The 20,991-nt window shown below is 39.3% G+C and overlaps 2 protein-coding genes across 5 annotated transcripts; one reads left to right on the top strand and one right to left on the bottom strand.

The window, feature by feature from the left end:
- The first annotated feature begins 957 nt into the window (after nt 1–957).
- Nucleotides 958–9,557, top strand: zgc:65811 (uncharacterized protein LOC393524 homolog). 2 transcript variants are annotated; one of them, XM_018667714.2, is made up of 9 exons: nt 958–1,112; nt 1,375–1,480; nt 1,993–2,098; nt 2,191–2,288; nt 4,788–4,862; nt 4,975–5,079; nt 5,683–5,778; nt 5,951–6,034; nt 7,255–8,385. In XM_018667714.2, exons 2-9 carry the CDS (start codon nt 1,415–1,417, stop codon nt 7,468–7,470), a joined length of 846 nt encoding a protein of 281 aa, XP_018523230.1. In that variant the 5' UTR covers nt 958–1,112; nt 1,375–1,414; the 3' UTR covers nt 7,471–8,385. The 2 variants fall into 2 exon arrangements, with proteins under 2 accessions (XP_018523230.1, XP_018523231.1); XM_018667715.2 differs by having other exon boundaries at nt 959–1,112; nt 8,240–9,557.
- Nucleotides 9,317–20,708, bottom strand: LOC108877618 (uncharacterized). Of its 3 annotated transcripts, none has more exons than XM_018667710.2 (13): nt 17,539–20,698; nt 17,090–17,245; nt 16,780–16,898; nt 16,156–16,327; nt 15,958–16,076; nt 13,807–15,580; nt 12,967–13,142; nt 12,722–12,816; nt 11,977–12,108; nt 11,716–11,896; nt 10,375–10,528; nt 10,089–10,158; nt 9,317–9,611 (listed from the first exon to the last, which is right to left on the bottom strand). In XM_018667710.2, exons 1-10 carry the CDS (start codon nt 18,077–18,079, stop codon nt 11,893–11,895), a joined length of 3,288 nt encoding a protein of 1,095 aa, XP_018523226.1. In that variant the 5' UTR covers nt 18,080–20,698; the 3' UTR covers nt 9,317–9,611; nt 10,089–10,158; nt 10,375–10,528; nt 11,716–11,892. The 3 variants fall into 3 exon arrangements, with proteins under 3 accessions (XP_018523226.1, XP_018523227.1, XP_018523228.1); XM_018667711.2 differs by having other exon boundaries at nt 10,089–10,136; XM_018667712.2 differs by lacking the exons at nt 9,317–9,611; nt 10,089–10,158; nt 10,375–10,528; nt 11,716–11,896; nt 11,977–12,108 and having other exon boundaries at nt 12,723–12,816; nt 12,967–13,029; nt 17,539–20,708.
- Between the last annotated feature and the right edge of the window lie 283 nt (nt 20,709–20,991).

The following is a 20,991-nucleotide window of genomic DNA, read 5'->3' as shown; positions in this document are numbered from 1 at the left end:
TTTTGTTTCAAATGAAAAATGTAAAACATGTTACAGATGACCAAGAGCTCCCATACAATGTTCTTATCATTTCATTTCTTTCCTTCTTCAATTTCATGTGCATTTTGCAATACACAATATATTTACTTAAATGCAATGCATTTGCTATGTTTTTTGTGAATTACATTTGATGTAGCGTCATCTATCTATCTATCTTGCAAAAATATTCTTTTTTTCAGACATGGTATAGAAAATAGTTAACACAGAGGTAGTACAAGTGAGCTGCTACATATCAATTTTCAGATTTCAGGAGTTAAACCAAATCATGAGAGTTATATGAGGTGAATTATTACTGAAAGTGTCGACAGGAAGAACATGTAAACCAACAAAGCCAGGAGTTCTTACATTGCATGGGCATTGCCCAACATTGCATGGGCGTTATTCACCCAGCAGAACTGAATTTATGATGCGCGTGTTTGTGTGTGTGTGTGTGTGTGTGTACGCGCGTGTATGGGTGCATGAAAAAGATGGAAAAAGGGGAGGGAGATAGATGGCTGTATTTAGTTTCCTTTAATCATGTCTCAGCTCGATTTTAAGTTTCGTAATGACTAGAATGAAAAACTAAACCGTACTGTGTTATTTTGAAATATTTCCTGTATGGTAAACATCTAGGAAAATTAGTAGAATAATGGTAAATAATTACAGTGGGCCACAGCACTGTTAGGTCCTGTATTTGTTCATGAAATACTGTTATGATTGTGTCAAATGTGATCCCTTCGAAAAAACAAACAAACAGAAACTTCTTGGAATAGTGCTATCACTCACACCGTAACGAACTAAGGCCATTATTTTCCGTAGCTTTCGTTTCTTTAAGTTTCCCTTCTACGCCTACATTCTCTTTCTCTGTGGGCCGCCCCCCACATCCCCTCTTCTGCTCATAGGTGTCACCTCGTGACAGTCACCCCTCTAAGCCAATGACAAGACGGAGCGGGATCAGCGGGCGGGGCATGACGCACTATTGGGGCTGTAAAACGGATACGCAGCAACATTAGGAATTTGGGATTGTTGCTTGCCGGTGGCCCCTTGAACTATCCGCGAACAGAAGAAGAAACGCCAGCCGTTCACAAATTCAGGTAATTATTTCATTTGCAGCAAATGTTCTGTTCAGCATAGCTGCCACATCACTCGCGGCTGTAATATCATTAAAAGATAAAGCACTGTTAAACGTTTTAACGTAACTGCTTGATACAGAATTTACAGCTAAATACCGTATAACCCTTCAAACTTAGAGGTTTTAGTATGTGTATATGTGTGCATTTTAAATATACGAACAGTCTGTCACGAAGCAGGCCTGCAGAAGTGATGAGGTAATTCGTTTATACACCTTACTTACAGACTTCACAAGTGCACATAGTACAACAAACCGCTGGTCATCATGGCACTAGACGGATGTGGCCTCGTGTGCAAATACATCCTCGTCCTTTTCAACATCATCTTTGCGGTAAGCTTTCTTGTTAAATTAATTGTATTGTGTGTTGTGTAAAATAAAGGGTATCAGTGTTTTTTTTTTTTTTTTTAATGCAGCGACAATAAAATAGAAAATAAAAAGAGAGATTACACTTCATAATACCTTTTTATGGCCTGTTTTGTTGTTTCTGTGCTTTTCATGTGCTGTCTTTTCAACTGTTTCACTATGTGTTAGTGTATTTTTATTGTCTAGAATGACTGAAATAGTTCTTTTTGTTTACCTAGCTGTCCCACAGTTGGTCTCATTCCGCAGTTTGTTCTCTTAAAGATATTTTTTCTGTGGCAGTTGGCAACGGAAACAACATGCCACCTGGTATTTCAGTCCTGGAAGATTCATTTTCTACTTCTGTGGAAAATGAGACACCTGGCCTTACCACTTTCTTTAGATTACAGATGTCATTTGGATGGATGGATTTAAATATTTGACGATGTGAAACCATGTAACTACTACACGCTCATACTGTGGTTTTACTTCTTGTTTGGCAGGTGGTTGGCTTTGCCCTATTGGGTCTAGGTCTGTGGCTAAGGTTCAGCAACAACACCAGAGGCATCTTTGAAGTAGAGGCTCTCAACTCAAGCGCATTTGTTGTGGGTGAGTTGTATTTTATAAAAAAATTGTGCCATTACTCAAAAAAGAGCTTCTTGTACATATTCAATGACGGATGTGTCTCTGTCCTGTATCAGGTGTGACGGTTCTGATAGCGCTGGGTTCAGTAATGCTGATCGTGGTGGTGTTTGGAGACTACGGTGCCTGCAATGAGAAAAGATGCGCTCTGCAAGTGGTAAAATGTTTTGTTGTCTTCACACAATAACTGGCTGACAGCCAGATTTCTTTTTCCTGTTATGCGTCACAGAAGCCTGCCTCACACTACGCACATCCACGGATTAGCCTCAACAATAAAACAAGTTACCAGTTTTGATGTTGTGGCTGATCAGTGCACAAGTGCAAAATGAACTTGCACGAAATATCCTGTGAGGCAGCTGTTTTGAATATGTGTTGACTTATATGAGCCAAGCTGAAGGGTGATTTGTGAGAACACAAAATGAAGGACAAACTGTGACGAACTAGATATTATTATATTATTTTAGAAAAAGTTTTACATTATTAGGAAATACAGTGTACCAGTGCTCTCTTTTGTTTTGGTAATCACAGAACTTCCGTAAAGACAACAAAGTTGTTACGTCTGCCAGCATTATCAAAGTGCTTGCAAAGTCGTACTAAAAGTTGCTCTCGACAAGAGACAAAAATAAAACTTCCTCATAGTAGCATCCAGACGAGGCATCACTATTTAATAAAATAAAATGCTGCTATGTTTGCCTTGCTCCTCATGAAGAGACTGATTGATGTCCGATAGAAAGTTTTATTAGTACACCTGTGTGAGGCCAAGACACAGCATCTAGCACTGATTACAAGTTGTTGGTCGAGGTGATACGGTTTAATTAAGCAGTCGTGTGATGTTTCAGAGCAGCTCAAAAGACAGGAAACCTGACTGACAGCAGACAGAGCACAACAAACCACGTGAATATGTTCCAGTATGTTTATTCTTATCTTTTCAAATCAAGAACCAAGAAAACCAAAAAGCTGCTAGGCTACCTGTTCCTGCTTGACATAGGAGTTTATGAGCCTTTTCCAAAGAGATTTCCACAGCCAACCCCCACATCATCCTAAAGAGATCTACATAACTATATTCAAGTTGTGTGTGTCAAACAAATCAACAACAGATGACCAGATCATATGATGCTACTCTGAAATAATCAATTAAATGATCAAAAGCTAAATGATCAGCAAGCAAACCAGAAATAATTGATTTGGGGCTCTTTAAGAAGGCTTGTGTACTGCTTTCTTTTGTAGACAGAGACCTGTTTTTCATTCAAGGCCAAATGTCCAGAGTTATTTGGTAGATAAGAGCAGCTGCACAACTGGACACATGTTTGATAGAAAGTTTCTTTACAGCCTATCTTGTAGTTCTTTCATGTAGGTTGTGCTGAGATCAGCTTAAATTAACACTGACATAACTGTAAATGAGTCACTCCCTAAGGTTCAGCATGTATCGTACAGTTTTTAACGAGAAAGTGTTAAACCAATATGGAGAAGTTGTATTTCTTACATGAAATCAACGAACAGTGCCTGTTGTTCCATGGTACCACTTATTCATTCTTCTGTATAATCACTGTAACTTCACTTCCTGAGACTTGCAGTCACATATTTTCTCCAGATTTATAACCACTGAGTATCAAAACTGTCTGAGTTTCATGTTGAGGGACTCTCCCCAACACCACTGGTGGGAGAATAATGGATGTGAGGGAGGAATGGAGAATGTAAGGAGATCTTTTTTGTTCCTCATTGCTCTGCCTCTGATGAAATATCTGAATCTGTGGGATTCTGCACTTTTGACCTATGTCTTTATTTGGCACCCAGCACTCTCATGTTTTCATTCATCATGCTTTCTGCAGATGAAAAGATTTATGCTCTTTCAAGCACAAAGATCAAATCTGGTGTGCAAAGTCATATCCCAAACAATGTGGGTGTAATAAACGATCAATGAGGGGTATTCAAAATATGTTGAAAATATCAAACGTGCACAACTTGTAAAAACACCTGCGATCACCTCTAAAAACATTTCAAATAACGCTTTTATTCTTTTCCCTCTGAGTTCTCGTTTAATGGTATTTTTGAGTTTTATTTTATAGTCTTGTCTCAGTGTCCTGTGAGGGAAAGTTCAGAGGAGAAATTCCTTAACTGTTACATAACACAAAGGCAGAGGACTGAGAAGGCCTGTGTGCTGTGGGAACAAACAGGCAATGACACAACTGAAAGCTCCAAACTGCAACAAGTAATGCAGCAAAGACATTTGCACAGCAGCAAACAGCAACACTATTCTCTCCTCTCCTATACATGTTTTATGAAGCGTATCAACCTGAACATGTCAGAAAATCTCTGAATTATTAGTTATTGTAGTCAGTCAACAGTAGTTTTTAGTGGCAATGAAGTGCATAGATTACATTTTACCTCAACATGTTTTTGCAGTTGCCAACCAACCAGTCTTTATGGATGCTTTAAAAGGAGAGGTGAAAAAACAGATTTTTAAAACATGTTGTGGAGTATTCTGTATTTTATAAGTGAAAGTGCTCTTCCCACTGGTGAAAACAAAAACAAGTTTATTTGCATATCTTTGTTTTGATACACGTCCATACTGGTTTCCTTTTCTACTGTGTGCTTATAAGATTAATACCCGATGACGTTGTAATTAAAGTTTATTGACTTCTCCCTCTCCTTTCAGTTCTCTGCTCTTCTGGCCATACTGGCAGGAGCTGAAGTTGTCTTTGGAGTGCTTGCTTATTCCAAGAGATATGAGGTGAGAGGGAAATGGAGAGGGAGAGGAGGGGCAGCAAAATGGGATAGAAAACAGTCAAATAAAAATATGTAAATACCTAATATTTCTAACTATAATATTTTTCTCTAATTAGGTTGGAGCTAGCATGGCAGAGTTCTATGCTAGCATTTACACTCTGTATGTGACAAGTGGAGGAGATGCAGCCATTGGTGTCACACTCAAATTTGTCCACGAAATGGTAAGCACAAACTATTTCTGACTAAGTATGTGTATATGTAAGTAAGTTCCAAGTTGTACAGTTCAGCTGTAGTCTTAATGTGTTTGTACCAAAGACTTTTCAAACATGCACTTAATTTCTCTTTTCTGCTTTTGTTTATTCTATATGGAAGGCCAAAGCATTCAATATTAAATAAGTAAATCTATTTATTATTAAATAAATAGTCATATTAATAAATTCTGTGAAATATCTAAATGAACCACCAATTTGTGAAATAAAACTAATAATATTGCCTCTCTCAAGCTAACAAGTTTAGCAACTGCTAACACATTTAGCTGGCTTAATTAGCTAAATTTAGTTCTGGTAGCAATTATTGGGCTTGTTAGCCTAAGAGGCAAGGGGCATGTGATTGGCTGTAAGATGAGATGTGATTTTACACATTTATTCAAAAGACTATTTCATAATTACTCATTTACTTCATTGTGAACACTTGGGACTTCATGTATTGATGATATAATGTGAAATTTCAAATATGAGGTTTTGTTTCTCAGTAATTTAATTTTGAGGCTAATTGGAGAGTTCTCGATCTCTCTCCATCTCCTTCCTCCTCTACCTGCTCTGTAGCTTCACTGTTGTGGAGTGACGGGGGCCAAGATAATAGAAGTGGTACAGTCGACTTGTCCCAAGCCAGATGGACTTATTGAGCACATCGTCATGCCTGTAAGTCAGTAGAAGAAACTGAGCTGTTTTAATGAAGTTTGTAATAGTATGTGTAGCATATTGTATGGTTGTATTTCATTTTAGAATTAGCTAGACCTTCTATGTTCTGTGGACTCTGGGTTAACTGCAGTAGTGTGTGCTCACAGTTTCTCCTTTCTTGGTGTTTTTACAGAACTGTCCTACGGTCATCACAACTGTCTTTGACAATAAAGCATCACTGGTGATGGGAATCTTCTTTGGAACTGGAGCTCTTTTGGTAGGCAAATATGTTGCATGCTGCACGCTTTTTTGCTGACACAGAATGAAGTTAAAGTCACAATACTTCCCATATTCATTGCCATTTATTATTTGGAATCAGAGAGTAAATTTAAAAATGCAAATGCAGAAAAAAATGCAGAGATGTACTGTAGATTCTGGTGATTTAGAGGCACCAAATCAGCAGCCAGTCAAGGAACAGATACAGATCCTTTTGCTTTGATTAACTTTCAGTCAAATAGGTTACAGTGGCCTGCAGGGACAAAAGCTGAGACAATGTGTTATTCTCTACAAACATAAAATGGAGGGCACGATATCATAAACTACACTCAAAAATTTTATACTACTGGCTCATTCTACATTTTTATTTTTAGAAACCCAATAAACTATTGATTGTTTTTTAACTTTAGAAAATAGTTTGAATAGGGAAGAAAAAACTTCAAATCCGGAGTCTAAATCTGATTAACAACACTACAAGCTATTAGCAGCTCTGTGAAGCTTTAAGCACAGCTGTGATTTGAGCTAAATGCTAACATCAGCATGCTAACAGGCTCACAGTGGCTCACACTGACAATACTACAATGCAACTTATAGCTGGTATAATATTTACCAGGTTCACTATCCTACTTGAGCCTCTTTGCAACAACATTTACTAATTTGCACTGAACACAGGGTACAGCTAAGGTTAAGAGCTTAAAATTCATCCTCTGAAAAACACGAATAGCTGTGCAGAATTTCATAGCAATCTCTCATAATTGTTGCTAAACTAAAATGAACATTGTATCTGCTACACATCAGCATGTTAGCATTGTCATTGAGAGCGTGTTTGCATGCTGACGTTAGCATTTAATACACAGAGCTGCTACTGACTGTCCTACACTAATGTTTCATGAAGTAGATAAAAACTGGAAACAATGAGCCTTAATTATATTGCACTACACTCTGCACTGCACAGAACAAAGTATGTAATATAAAACTCTTCAGTGTTTAATTAGCATCAAATTACAGTGCGAAATTGATGTGGGGCCAAGGCTGCCTCAGGAGAGGAAAAAACTGCTCCATTCAGTTACTTGCCTACAGTATCGACAAGCTTTATTTTGTCTTTTGCTCTTGTTGATCGAATGACCATGTTCTAACTACTCCTTCTGTCTCTCAATCGATACTTCTCCCCCTGCCTCATTTTTTTTTCTCCTTCATTCTCCCAATCATTGGCTCCCAAAGATCATAGCTCTTATCTGCAGCAGTACTCTTAGTAGAAAGATTCGTCTGTCTGCCTCAACGCCTCAATACATCATCCTGACTCAGTCCACCCCCACCCTGGTTAACCCTCAGCCATCTCAGCCTGCACTTGTCTCCACCTCCTATGCCTACCCTGGCCAGGACCCAGTCATCTTCACCCCTCTCTCTGAGGCCAACATCTCTGTGTCTCAGGCCTAGTGCTCAGGCCAGTTTTCACTTCCACTGTCATGCTGTCTCGATTTTTTCCCCCTCCACAATGCTTTGGCATAGGAAAGGTTTTTTTCTCCTTTAAAGGAAAAATCCACCCTAAAATACCTAAGACACAGTTATAGTAACATCTATGTTGGTGGTGTATTTTTTGCCTATTCCAATAGATAATTGGCCACATGCTAATGATATGCCAAGATCTTCCAAGCACAGTTAGCAAATTTGACAAAAGACACCTTTTAAATCAAAGACCAAGGGCTTCACATATGAGTATATATATATATATATATATATATATATATATATATATATATATATATATATAACCTTTTAACAGTGCCCCCACCCACCCCCCAACTGCCATCCCACCAGTGTAAGAAGCGGTTTGTAGATTTTTGGGGTTTTTTTTTGGCAAAAGATGAACAGATTCATCTTCCCCAACAAGTTGTCTCTTCTTTTCTTTTTTCCTCTAGCAGCTAAAGAATACATTACAAGGACTGGATTTTTCCTTTAGGTGTCTACTTATTCCTCACTGCACATTTTGCCTTCAATTTCACACAAGCTTTATGTGACTGCGAGTAGACTGGTAGCAGCACCCAGGGCTGGGTGCAACTTCTCTCTCTCTCTCTAACTCATTCTGTGGCTGGTTTAATCATCGGAGGTGGTAAGGAGGAAGTTGGTTTTTTTTTTCTCCACTGCACAGCTCTTTGTCCCATCCTTGCTTTTTACTTCCCTTCCTCCTTCTGTGTCTACATGACAGATTGTTGCCCTGGTCTGCTCCATCATTCTCCTGAAGCAGATCAAGAAAGTCAATCAGGAGATCACTACGTACTACTCAACCGTGTACTAAAGAGGAGGATTCTGTTTTCAACCCTCACCCTACTCTGCCTCATCAACAAAGACCATTGCTGGAATTCAAGCTGAACACCCATTGAGTCAGTGTTTGCAGATTTTTCTCTGTTCGTCAACTACTGATCACACCAGTTCTTGAAAAAGAATAGTGTTAAATTGCATTTTCTTTTATTATCTTAAAAGATGACATTGAGCTAATAATCTGACCTATTTTGAAGCTGTAAAACAAATGCCTCTGTTCAGAGCAACCAACCATTTAAAAAAAAATAATCATGGTGAAATGGATGTTGCTTATAATTCAATATTATCCATCCAACTAGAAACTGTGACACCTTGACAGCATGTGTGTACTAGCCTGACAGACCTCCAGATCACAGGTGGACATATGATAAATAATCAGAGGATGAAAACAGCATATCCATGGAATGACAAATTCAGTTGGGAGGAGGACAGGAGACTTGTTTATATGTCCACATGCCTGATACACATTTTTGCAGTTATCCTCATATGCTGTGTTTTGTAACATGACAGCAGCTTGAATGCTTTTGCTAAGGTTTTGTGCTTTTTATGTCTGTTGCTCTATGTAGAGTTAAATACTCACTGAGCCATGACAAATATCACCATTTGTGTTAAAAATGTATGTACAAAAGCAAAAGGGATCTTTTTTTGTTTATTACCTTTCTATAGGAGGTGCAGTGTTGCATTGATCATTTTCCTTCCCATAGTTTTCCATAATGTTATAAAGATTGCATTCCTTGATTTCACTTGATTTCCTTTTAATGATGAGTGTTGGGCCACAGGACTGGCCATTAAAAAAAAAACGATAAGAACCTTCTGGAGTGTAACAAATGTTCTACAGGCTTTCCTCAGCCAAGAGGTTCTATTTGGGGCTGTATAAACATTTTAAATGTCATGCTTTAGAGCTGTGAAGTGTCAAGTGTGACCTTCTTGTAAATGGTGAATTGATACAGAGGAAAGAACTGTGCCATTCAAATACATATTGCTAACTTTTCATTCTGTCAGGTTCTTGTTCAGTGACCAAATAACAGTACATTAAGTGTCCCTGTTTGGAGAGAAAACCGCCAAATGCCACTCTCTGTATACTACAGTACTAACTACTGCATTGCACTGTATTGTTTTTAAGTTAAGGGTTTTAGAAATAAATATTCCATGGAGTATTTTTTCCTCTTCAATAAATGTGTACTTGTTTCCATAAAATGACAAAAGTGTAGTTTGGTAAAGGTGTCTTTATTCCATTGCTCACACGTCATTATTGGGACCTATGAGGAAAAGAGTAAGTTAATGTAATGATGTACGAGTTGTCAAGACTGACATCTATGAGAGGCCAAATCATATTGTAACCATAGGTGCTCATGATTTCACCCATTTCATTCTTATGTTGCATTATTTGTGTAAAAAGTGTGGTTGTGCTTTTAGCTGTGCCGTGTTATCAAAGCTCTTGGAATGTAAAGTGAAATATAATGACTTAAATGGATGATGTGAAGGAAAATTCTGTAGCCACAATATATTTACTGCTTTGAAAATAATCCATTTGTGCAGAAATGCACAGTGAATCACAGATGAATTGTTGGTTGTGGTTCTTTCCACTGAGTTAGACCTCAAATCTGGAACCCACAGGTCCTTCAAATTACAATGATTATATGTCTAATGAATACATAAGAACCCCTTTAGCCTCCTAATGAAGTACTGAACTACTTCCCAGTTCCTCCTGTAAGTTTCTACTGTGTTGAACTCACTGTTGATGCAGCCGACAGTACAGTCACCATCTGCAGCAGAGCACACTTCTGTCAAGCACAAAAAGTAGATCTGAAGGGAGCAAAAAACATAAAATAGGGAAAATGCTTAAATGGTTTTATTACATAATTACAGTAATCCTAGTCTACACTTAGCCACCATTGTAGATGGCCTTCATTGTGTTTGAGGGTTTATTCATCTCTAAGAGGCCTAACCTTAAAAGCAGCACATTAGCAGTCACTTCAAAGACAGTAGATGTTTACTTGTGTGAGTTTAAGTGGGAGGTACCTCTGGATCCTCCAGGAGTGAGTATCCTCCTTTAGCCATGTAAGAGGAACTTTCTGAAGGCAGGGACAGGAAGCTGGAGATTAAGATCCTCCGGATGTGGTGGGGAGCAGAGCTTGCAGTAGGAAGCAGCTGTGAATCACTGAGGCTGGGGCAGCTAAACAACACACAGCAGTGAAAAGACAGTTACAACTGGAAATTTATTAAGGAAGAAATATCATCCAAAAAATCATTTGATGCTTGGGATTTACGACTGCCAGGAAAAGTGTTCAGTTTTATAGATATTAAGTTTGTCCTGAGGGTGGCAGTAGAGAAAAGGACATGAAATATTCAAAATCAAAAGGAGTATAAAAACACACGTTAACAGTCTTGCTCTACAATAAAGTGATGGGCTGACTAACTTATAAACAGTCCTCACCATCCTTACACTAGAATCAAACTACACCACATTTGTGTTTTGAAATTGTCACTGTGATCACTGATGAAGTGATAGTGTTGCTCCAGCCAATCATGGCTTGCAGTTTTTTATGACATGCACAATTTATCACGAGAGGAGCCATTTTCTCTTCACCATACATAAATGTGTGAAGATCACTTGTGTTGTTATTGGTAACATCCATCTTTCATAATGAGATGCTGCATGAAGTGAACCAAACTGTTGTCCTTAACACTCATTATTATTCACACCCCTGATCTGACACCTAGCATCTATCAAATCAGACCATTACTGCTCTGATGCTGTGTAGTGTGATCTGGGGATAAGGTCTGTTATTACATGGTCAGCCTTTTCATACCTAGCAGATTGCTGCTCAGATTTAATCTAAATTGAATGAAAATACAAATTATATTGGCATATGAAGGAGAATATATTACAATATACTGACATGTCCCTGTTTACTTCTATAGCTGCATGACAGAATCACAGTCACATAATATGACTGCTGTGTGGATAAAGATGAGCCTCTGCCATAAGATAGTCATAAGCTTGGTGTAGTACAATAACACACTAAGTCAACAGTGTATAGTCTTACTGTCCTCTGTAGGCAGAAGTCTCTACATGTTTAATCAGCTGAAAAGAATAAAATAGTTGGTTGCTCTTAAACTCTTGACTTTGATGCTTTGTGACAATAAAGCAACAGAAATCGACACAGAATGACTTAACAACCACAGTCAAGAACCACGGAGACATTTAACACTATCCTTTGAAAGTACTACTGCAAGTTGTCATCAGTCGTGATCCTGTTAAGTCCAAAGACTTAATCTGTCAAGGCAGGTTACAATACAATTAAACATGACTAATGGTGTTAATTGCATTGATGTTCTATTATCTCTGTATAAACATACCCATTGTAAATAGGCATCCAGCTGTTGTATGGAGCTTGAGTGTAAGCCAGGCAGGAGTGAACCAGCAGCACCAGGTTTGGCTCTGGTGGGTCCAGCAGGCTCACTTCCAAATAAAGAGGTCTGCCTCGTATGAGACTGAGAGGCAGGGGAGCCTCAGGGTGGTAGCTGGTGAAGGACTCATCTACAGCGAAAAAATGATATTGTAACATTAACTTTCAACGGTTGGAGTTTAATGAGATTACCAAAAAGAAAACTGCTCACCTTTTGCAATTCTCAGTTGCACTGTGACGGTGGCTGGTTGTAGACTGAATGGGAGGTGGAGGAGGGTGATCCATCACATGGAACCGCACTTCACCTGGGGAACCTGGGGAGGAACTACGTTCCACCATCAACCTGTGGATCAACACAGATAACAGACTCACATAAGATAGTGGACCACAGAGACTAATCAAACCACAGTGGATGCGGAGAATGCATTTATAATATTTATGTAAAATCACTGCACTTTCATCTCCCAAGCATGAAGCACTGTAGTATAATTTAAGTAACCTCTGTATAGGTAGTTGACACTTTGAGATAGTGAAGATGTGATTTCTGAAAAATTGTTTATGTATAATAGATTCTAGGGCAAAAAAAAAAGAACAAATTTGATCTAAAACAGTGGAATAAACAGTATGCAGCAGTGGAAATAATTTGCACCACACAGAAATGTCAGTAAAAGCCACTCACAAATGATCAGCATAGTTTAAATAAATAAAATCCACTTTGATCCACTTTAAACAACTGAGGGTGGATCAAAGACCTGCCACTGGTACCAAGCAAAGAGAAGGATGACTTCAACTTCAGCACTACAAGGTGCTGATTGCAATGCAAATGTTACCTTCATAACCAAATTTCCCACACCCATCTGAAATAAAGCAACAACACATTATACTCTCAATGGAACATATTTAAATAATCAACAACAACAAAAAAAAAAAATCCTGCAAACAGAAAAACAACATACCTGACGGGAGAGCTCTCATGCACAGAGCTGTGGTCTTGTTGAAAAGAATGGATACCTTGGACTTCCAACAGATGGACTACTGTCTGACCAAACACCTAACAAGGATATGGGGTTAGAAAATCTGTTTACATCATTTTATGAAGCAAAACTATTTTCCATGTCTCTCCAGTTAGCTGCAAGTGAAGAGGAATGAGATCAGTCAAAGCCAAAACTTTGTAGGCAGCATCACTCTATTTGTGTCTTACATGTTTGTTTACTCCACAGCCATCCAGGGGCACAATGTAGATGTCAGGGTCAGAGGTCAGCTTCTGCAGTGAGCAGGATATATTACAATCCTCAGAGGAATGAGCAGGAGGGGCTACTGTGGGCTCCACCACAGAGTCAGGCATTGCAAAGATAAAATGCTCTCCAATTGTGCAGTCTGTTGGAGCACTCACACACACACAAAAACACACACACAATCATTCCTGATCTGTGCCGTTTTGATCTTGACCACAGTACAACAAAAACAATGTTTAAAATCAATTGTCAATATTCAAGTGTAAACAAAGATCACAACAATATTTAATTTCTTCAATTCTGTGGCTTGGGCGTGGGCTTCCTATGTGAATGCCCACACATCAGTCATTCAGTTTTTGTGATTTTACTTATTGTGAATTCATTTATGTGAGACAAGCATTGACAAGATTAGTTTCAGAGAGACTCGCCCTTTGCAAGGTTATGAACGGAAGCCAAAAAAGTCAACTACAGTCAGAATCTGACACAGGGCCGAGGCCATAGGGCGAGGCAGAGGGTGTGTACAAGTTGGCCTTGAGGCGATCTGAGTACACAGAATAAACAAATAGACAAGAGCTAGTTATACTTGAATGGTTGTATTCAGCTGCATAAGAGACAATGGATGAATTGGATGGTGAGTCAGAATATATGCCATACAAGTGCCTGGCTACAGCCGGAGCCAGATGCCAGACCTTTTACCTGTCAGGACTCAGCAGTTTTCTGCCCCCTTGTGGTGATCTAAGGTCAAGACACCTACACTCTACATACCTGTTTTTGCAAAGAGAACAAGCCTGAAGTAAAGACTTTACCTCTCATTTCATTATCCCACCTCTCCTCTGCTTCTTCTCCACCAGGATGCCTCGAAGGATCATATGGATGTTGCCGTGTCATATAATGGGAATAGAAGCTATGGAGGGGACTGTGCTCTGGCTGAGGGATGCTGAGATATCCTGCCTCAGCAGCATGAACCAGTAAATCCTTCATGCTGAGGTCAGACTCAGAAGGAGGCTCAGATTCTGATTTTGATGATGCTTTTTCAGAATCCATGCTGCCTGCAGGATGTAGTTCCTGGTTGTCTTTGGACACCTCAGGCTGGTAGAAAAGGTGGTAATAGTAGTAGGAAGGATGTAGGCGGCCATTTTGAACATCATAGGTTGATTCTGTGGGCGAAGGTGTTGGTTGATATTTGCGATAGGACGGATGCTGCACTGGGAAGGAAGATGTTTTGAATGAAGTTGGAGTTACATGGTTGTCAGCGCTCTGTAAACTCTCAGGTCCATAATACATCTGATAGTAGTGGTAGTAGTATGGGTAAGGAGGGGGGTTATGCTTGGATGGAGTGGGGAAAGAGGGTTGTTCAGGAGAAGGAGCTGCAACAGGCTTTGGTTCAGGATGGAAACTGTGTGGGAGAGGTTGGACTGCAGGAATCACAGATGTGGAGTGTCTCTTTGTGTCATCCAGGTCTGGTTTTACATCATCATCAGAATTCTCATACAAAAGTGGATTTTTGATCCAGTCTGGGCTGTATTTTTCAGTGCTAATCCTTTCATCTGCATTTGGCTGATCTATGTGGGGATTCACAATGTATTTGTCATGGACTGGAAGTGCTGATGAGCGGGAAAGTGGGTAAACAGAAGACAAATTTGTGTTTGCAGCCACATCACCATGTGGAGGAGCCAACCTTTTAGCCTCACCCCTAGCAAAATGTGGAATGTAATATAAGTAGTGGTATGGATAAGGCTGTGGATGAGGTGCAGGGGCTTCATGAACAAATTTAGGACTTCTTGGAAGGATATAAGGATCAGATGCAGCTTCAGGCACAGGCTGAGGGAACTGGTCTGAGTTAACCTCCGACTGCTGGACACTGGGGGGAAACATTAGAAATTCACTGTTATGAGAACTAGGTGAAGACGGTTCTTCAGCAACCTCAGGACCTGGATCAGGGTCTTGAGGTAGGCCAGGAAGAGGGATTTTGGGGTGGTGGTAGTAGTGGTAGTATGGATTGAAGGCATGGCTGGGAGGGTGGAGAGAGGGCGCTTCAACCTGAACTGGAAAGCGTGTAGCTGCGGAGGGCGTGGTGCTGTGCTTCTCAGAGAAACTTAAGACAGGAGTTTCTTCTTCTTCTTGTACATCTGGATACACCTGGCTTGAATCATCCATTTCATCTGTAGCTGGTAGAGAACTGTGCACACGGAATTGTTTATAGGACTCCCTGACAGGAATCTGGTGGGAGTAGTATTCCAGATGGTCTGGCTGGGAATCAACAGGTTGGAGAGGCTGCGGACCAAATGTAGGGTCAGGAGTTGTGGATGGGGGAGTAGGAGGGTTATGTGCATCATGAACATCAGGTCTAGGATACTTGCGATGATATGTAGGATGGGGATAGTTAGGTGGGGCCAGGTAGTAAGGTGGGGCCCATGGAAAAGGCTCTATGGTTTCTGCTATATGCTCTGTTAGTCCCCTGCTTAGAGGGCTATTGACAAGAAGCTGATGGGTTAGTGGGAGTTCTTCAGGGGGAGAGATAGGACAGGACAGTGTGAATGTTTTTTCTCCTATTTGAAGAGAGAGTGTGTATCGTCCATCCTGAAAAAGGATAAGAAATTTTCTTAGAGATCTTTTTAGAAAATAAACATGTTCAATACTGTTCAGGACAAGAAAATAATGTGGGTGTCATTTAATATACTCTATAATAAATTTCATATTTTCTGTAAGTTTTTGAATGCATTTACTATTGAAATTATAAAATTGGTTGCTTTATCATTTTTGTAAAATATTAGTTTTTTTTTTAATCACATTGAATTTTTCATTATTATTTTTCATTTCAGTGATGATTGGGGAATTAATTTATTTCATTTATAACTATCATTAATAGCCAACAGATGATAGTTTTGATTCTTTAAGATATTTAGATTCTATTGAAAATGTCACACCTATAGTTGTCTTTATGAAATTCACCTCACCTTTACTGTGATGCCACACATGAGGTATGCAGCAGTGATAACAATCTCTGCATCTTGTCTCTCCATGGTGTAGCCACACTGCTCAGTTAACACCACCAGAGGGGCCCACTCTCCTCTCACTTGAGAAAAAAAAAGATGTTATATTTATTTAAGTTAGGAAAGAGAGGTTAAAAGGTCATTAGAGTGAACTGAGTTTACCATTTATCCTCAGCTCCTCTGTGGCAGACAGTCCCTGCACTGTGATAGTCATACCATACGGGGAGCAGCACAAGGAGGATGGACCAGTGGCATGAGGCTGTATCTGAGAGACTGGGCAGGACATCTTGACTGGCGTCCCCCTCCACAGCAGAGGCAACACATAGCTGTCAACCTCAACACATGTTTTAACAGCATTTTAAAACACTTTTACTGCCTTCAGCTGAAAACATTTGACATCCATTAGAGCGGACATGTCTGTGATTACAGGACAAGCTTTTCTCATGAAATAAGAATTAAAACATGAGTCAACCATCTCTGAAAGTCCCTAGCTATCTTGTCAAGATGACATAAGAGTGCACTGAGTCACTACAGTTGAAATGTATGATTCACCTAAACTCTGTTGGGAAAAAGATTGTGTTTGGTGCTGGAGAACTAGAGTTCTTGATTAAGAAATGTAAAAGCAAATATCAAACTAATTAAGCCATTTTACCAGATTTTACACTAATCAAATCACCAGACTCTGTTAGGGATCAGGTGGTCAAATACTCAGGCAGTACTAGCTATATGGTAAAAGACCGCTCTGGTACATTAATGTGTGCGTTGGAATCTGAATGGATCTCGTACCTCTTGTGTGACATGGCAGGCATCATATTGAGCCATCAGATTGAGGTCTCTCCATGTGGTTCGAACAGAGTAACCACATTGTGGCGGCAGCTGAGACAAGGGCACAGATGACTCATTCACTGAGACACAAATGGAAACCAAAACAAAACTTTAATTTCACTGTTCTGAAGAAAAAAGTGATAAATTGAGGTCTAAACACATCAGCTCCAACTATACTGTACAGCATATCCCCTAAATTTACATTTAAGCTAAGATACCAATGTCAGACACAAATCTGGAATACTTGGAAATGGTGAAGCTGTGGCCTCACCCCGATCCAGCAGTAGTTGTGTAGCTCGTCTCCTCCTGACAATGAGGGTCATGGCATCATCTCCACACTCCACCACAGGCTGGAGCCTCTGCCAGCTCTCCTCTGAGCCGCTGACCTGCTGGCCTCTGATCCTCGCCTGGCCTCCCTCAGCCTGGACTGGTGAACAAAAATAAACCACCTCAGAGTTCCAGCAGACAATACAGAAAGTATATAACATGTTAGTGTTTGTGTTTTTGTGGAACATAGGGCAGTAGTTTGGTCTTTCAGGGGAGGATTCACTGTGAATCTGAAATCAAAATTGCAGTCAGAAAAAGTGAGTGACTTGCATTCACAAGATAAAATGAAAATTATATTTGTATAATATTATGGTACTTGTGCTAATTTACTGCTAAATATGCTACTATACACTAACAGATCTGGGCAGATCTGGGCCTCTGAGAGTAGTTTACCTGAAACAGCAGAATCTGACTGGTAGTCCACCTTTGGGGTGTTTGGTTCAAGTTGACCAACAATGTAAAACTTTCCGTGAATTACATGCTTCATTTTTCCTTTGCTACAGTCTTCATTTGAAGACTTCCGTGAAGAATACATCCACTCCCCCTCGGTTTGCTTCAGTTTGTGGCGGTTTTTCAAACTCTCGTCATTAGAAGAAGACGCCATTCTGGGTCTGAGTCTCTGCTCAGGCCTCCCTCCAAAGGTTTTAGCCTGTGTTCCGTCCCCGTTTTCGAGGTGGTCAAAGACTGGGAGATTTCTCGACTCTAGCTGTCCCTGCTTTGAGTCGAGGTGTTGCTGTTTGCTGTCCTCCCGGCTGAAAGGGTAGGCGAGACCTTTCGTTGTTAAAACGCTGTCCGTGACATGACGAGGAGCCAAATGAGAATTCGGTTGGGAGGAATAAAAGGGCTCACACCAGCTCACTGAAGGTAAAGTTATGATTGTGATGGTGTAAGTGAGAAGGACACCGAAGCAGTATCCGTTTTGTTTCAAATGCATTGCCAAAACGAGTTTCTCTATATGCACCAAAACACTGGGACAGAGCGAACAGCAGCAGTGTTTTTGTAGACTTCCTAACTACACACCTGCCACTAATTAGTCAAGATGGCACGTGCTCAGTAGGTGGTAGGTTATTATTGTTGCAGATGTTCTAACTTTTTTTTTTTTGTTGTTCTGGCTGGCCTTACTAGAACCCAATACGTAGAGAGGTACTGAAGTGGTAAACCCTGACACCCACTTTTCCACAAACTAGGGTTACCTATATGTTGACGGTAATAAAATGCGTTCATGTACAAAGACAACAGTTTTTTTTTTTTTTTTTTTAGATATATACGAAAGTCAAACAGGTAAGTATATATATTTAGGATTTGGGAGGGACAGTACTGTGTAAACAGTAGGCTACTATCAGCGCCACACCCAAATATAGAGCATGTTAAAATCCATTGTATTTTACGTCTTGACTCTCAAAGACCTCAAACAGAAGTGATATGCCATCAGTAGACCCTTCTGAAACATCCTTCACTTCAAAACCATGTTTCTAGGTAATTGTCTTCATTTTTGTTTTTAAAACTTAATATTATTCATATACTTTGTATTGTTGTTTTAGTACAATAAACAAATCTATTCTAAATACCAACTATTAAAAATCTTTATCACAAAGTACATTTCTGTCCGCTAGAGGGAGACACTGCATTACACTAAATCATAAATTCACATGAACATTGATGAATTCATGTACTTATTTGTTACTTCCTTATCTATCTATCCATCTTTTACAGCACTATTTCAAAGTATAATTTCAAAGCATTGAAACAAAAGGAGCAGATTTTTCAGAACACATCCAATTATTTTTAATAATATGTTGTCAATTTGTTTTGTACTACTGAGTAGGCAAATTCCTCTTTTAAAAAGAGATCTGTATACATACAGTATATTCACTCAAATGAACATGTGACTCTGCCTTTCTAACAGATTAAATGCCGTTCTGCCAATCAAGACATTTAACCTTTGCCCTCTTTCTAAGTAATCTAAGTATTTTCTGTGTTTTCTCTTAACCTATCATCTGACTGATAGAAATAAGTCATACAGTAAGTCACAAGATTCATTTACCACCTAACTCCTGTATATCATTTACATTCATTTGCATTTCATTGTTGTTGGTTTTTTTACTCCATACTCTTTTATATACTTGCCACTGTTCTTCCCAATTGACTGTCTTCTAGCCTGATCATAAAACATAAATGTATCAAGTATGAGTAGATGACTCCATATTTAATGAAAAAATGCTGTTTTAGTGATATTATCTATGAACTACTATACATATCCAGCCAAGAAACAAGACAGTTAGTTTGCTGCCAACTCCACCATCTGACAATAAGCGACTCTGCCAAGCTGTGATCAGTCATCACATTGTGGTCATGATGTTATCAACTGAGGCCAGACTGTTAATTCTCTCACAGTGGCTGATGTATAAGGGCTGTTTTTCTACCACTACCTCTAGATTAGAAGAGTGTGGAAGAATCAGACGAACCACACATCTGCACAGTTGGAACCATCTCAGTGGCACAGTTTGAATGATTTGAACAACTACACTTCATAAAGAGGTTTTGAAGCTGTGTGTATGTGTGTGTGTGGGGGTGGGTGGTGGTGGTGGTGGTGGGGGGTGATCAGTTGATGATGGGCGCGGCAGTGGGATGACTCATATTTGGAGTTGCCTAGCTACAGCCAGGAGTTGTTTTCTTTAGAATCGGAGTGCGAGTAGTGTGCATGTCTGGATTTCATTGAGAGAGCAAGGCTTTGTGGGGGCGGCGTAAATGCAGGGGTGGCACTGAGCAGGAAACAGGAGGAGCAGAAATGTTCCCAAAGAAGAGAAGAAATCACGTGAAGAGAAACTAGAGTTAAATGTAGAAACATCAGCAAGGGGAAAAAAAGGAGTGAGGTCTACAAAAAGAGCGCCCAGGGTGAGGAAGTGAATCAAGAATGAAAACCCCTGGCCAGTAACCATGGAAACGGGTCGGCTCGACTAAATATGAGGAATTCTTTTTTTATTGAATGTAAACGGTGGCTAGGGCACCACAACTAACACACACAATATTCACCCCCACTGGAAGCTGTGCTGCAGCCTCACAAGTACAGTGGCTTACATCTACTGTACAATATACAGTATCCACCATGTCTGGTTCATAACAGACTCCTGAAACTGCTCCAGTCTGATTCAAACCAAAGGCAGGCAGCCAGCAGGGCACATGCAAATGCTTAGAGAGAAATTCTCTTAGCTACATGTTTAGCATATTCTTTGATGTCTTAATTTGATTTTGATTGCCCTTTCACCCAAAGTTTACCCCAGTCTGTCTATCTCCTTCAAGACTGTTTGTCCTGTAACATATTATTTCTTCTTCTTCTTCTTCTTCCTCTCCTTCTTCTTATCTTCACATCTATGATACCAATGTTTTCATACACATTTCTTTCTAAATTTCCCCTTATTGTTGTTAATAATAAAATAATAATAATAATAATAATAACATACACTTTATTTAGCACTTTTTATACATAAAATCATTTACAGTAAAAGTCCTTTACATTAAAGTGTATGTATAAAAAAGTTTTACAATATCTAAACTAATAAATGAAAAGGAATAAAATTGAAAATAGGATTAAATTAAATTTAGGATGAAGGAAAGATTAAACAAAAAGTAGAATATACAATTTAAACTGTGCTAACAAAATGTACAGATGTATGTAGTCTGTGGAGTTATCAACATTACAGTGTATTGTTGTATAATTTGAGTGCAATAATGAAAAAAAAAAAAAAACCAAGAGGGTCAACTATTGAACCCTGTGGAACATCTGACGGGTGTATGAAACATGCTTATTAATACTTACCAAAAACTGTGGGTCATAAATAATCCTTA

Source organism: Lates calcarifer, linkage group LG11, assembly GCF_001640805.2.
Source record: "Lates calcarifer isolate ASB-BC8 linkage group LG11, TLL_Latcal_v3, whole genome shotgun sequence".
NCBI classification, from domain to species: Eukaryota; Metazoa; Chordata; class Actinopteri; family Centropomidae; genus Lates; species Lates calcarifer.
This window is presented reverse-complemented; position numbering and strand designations above follow the sequence as displayed.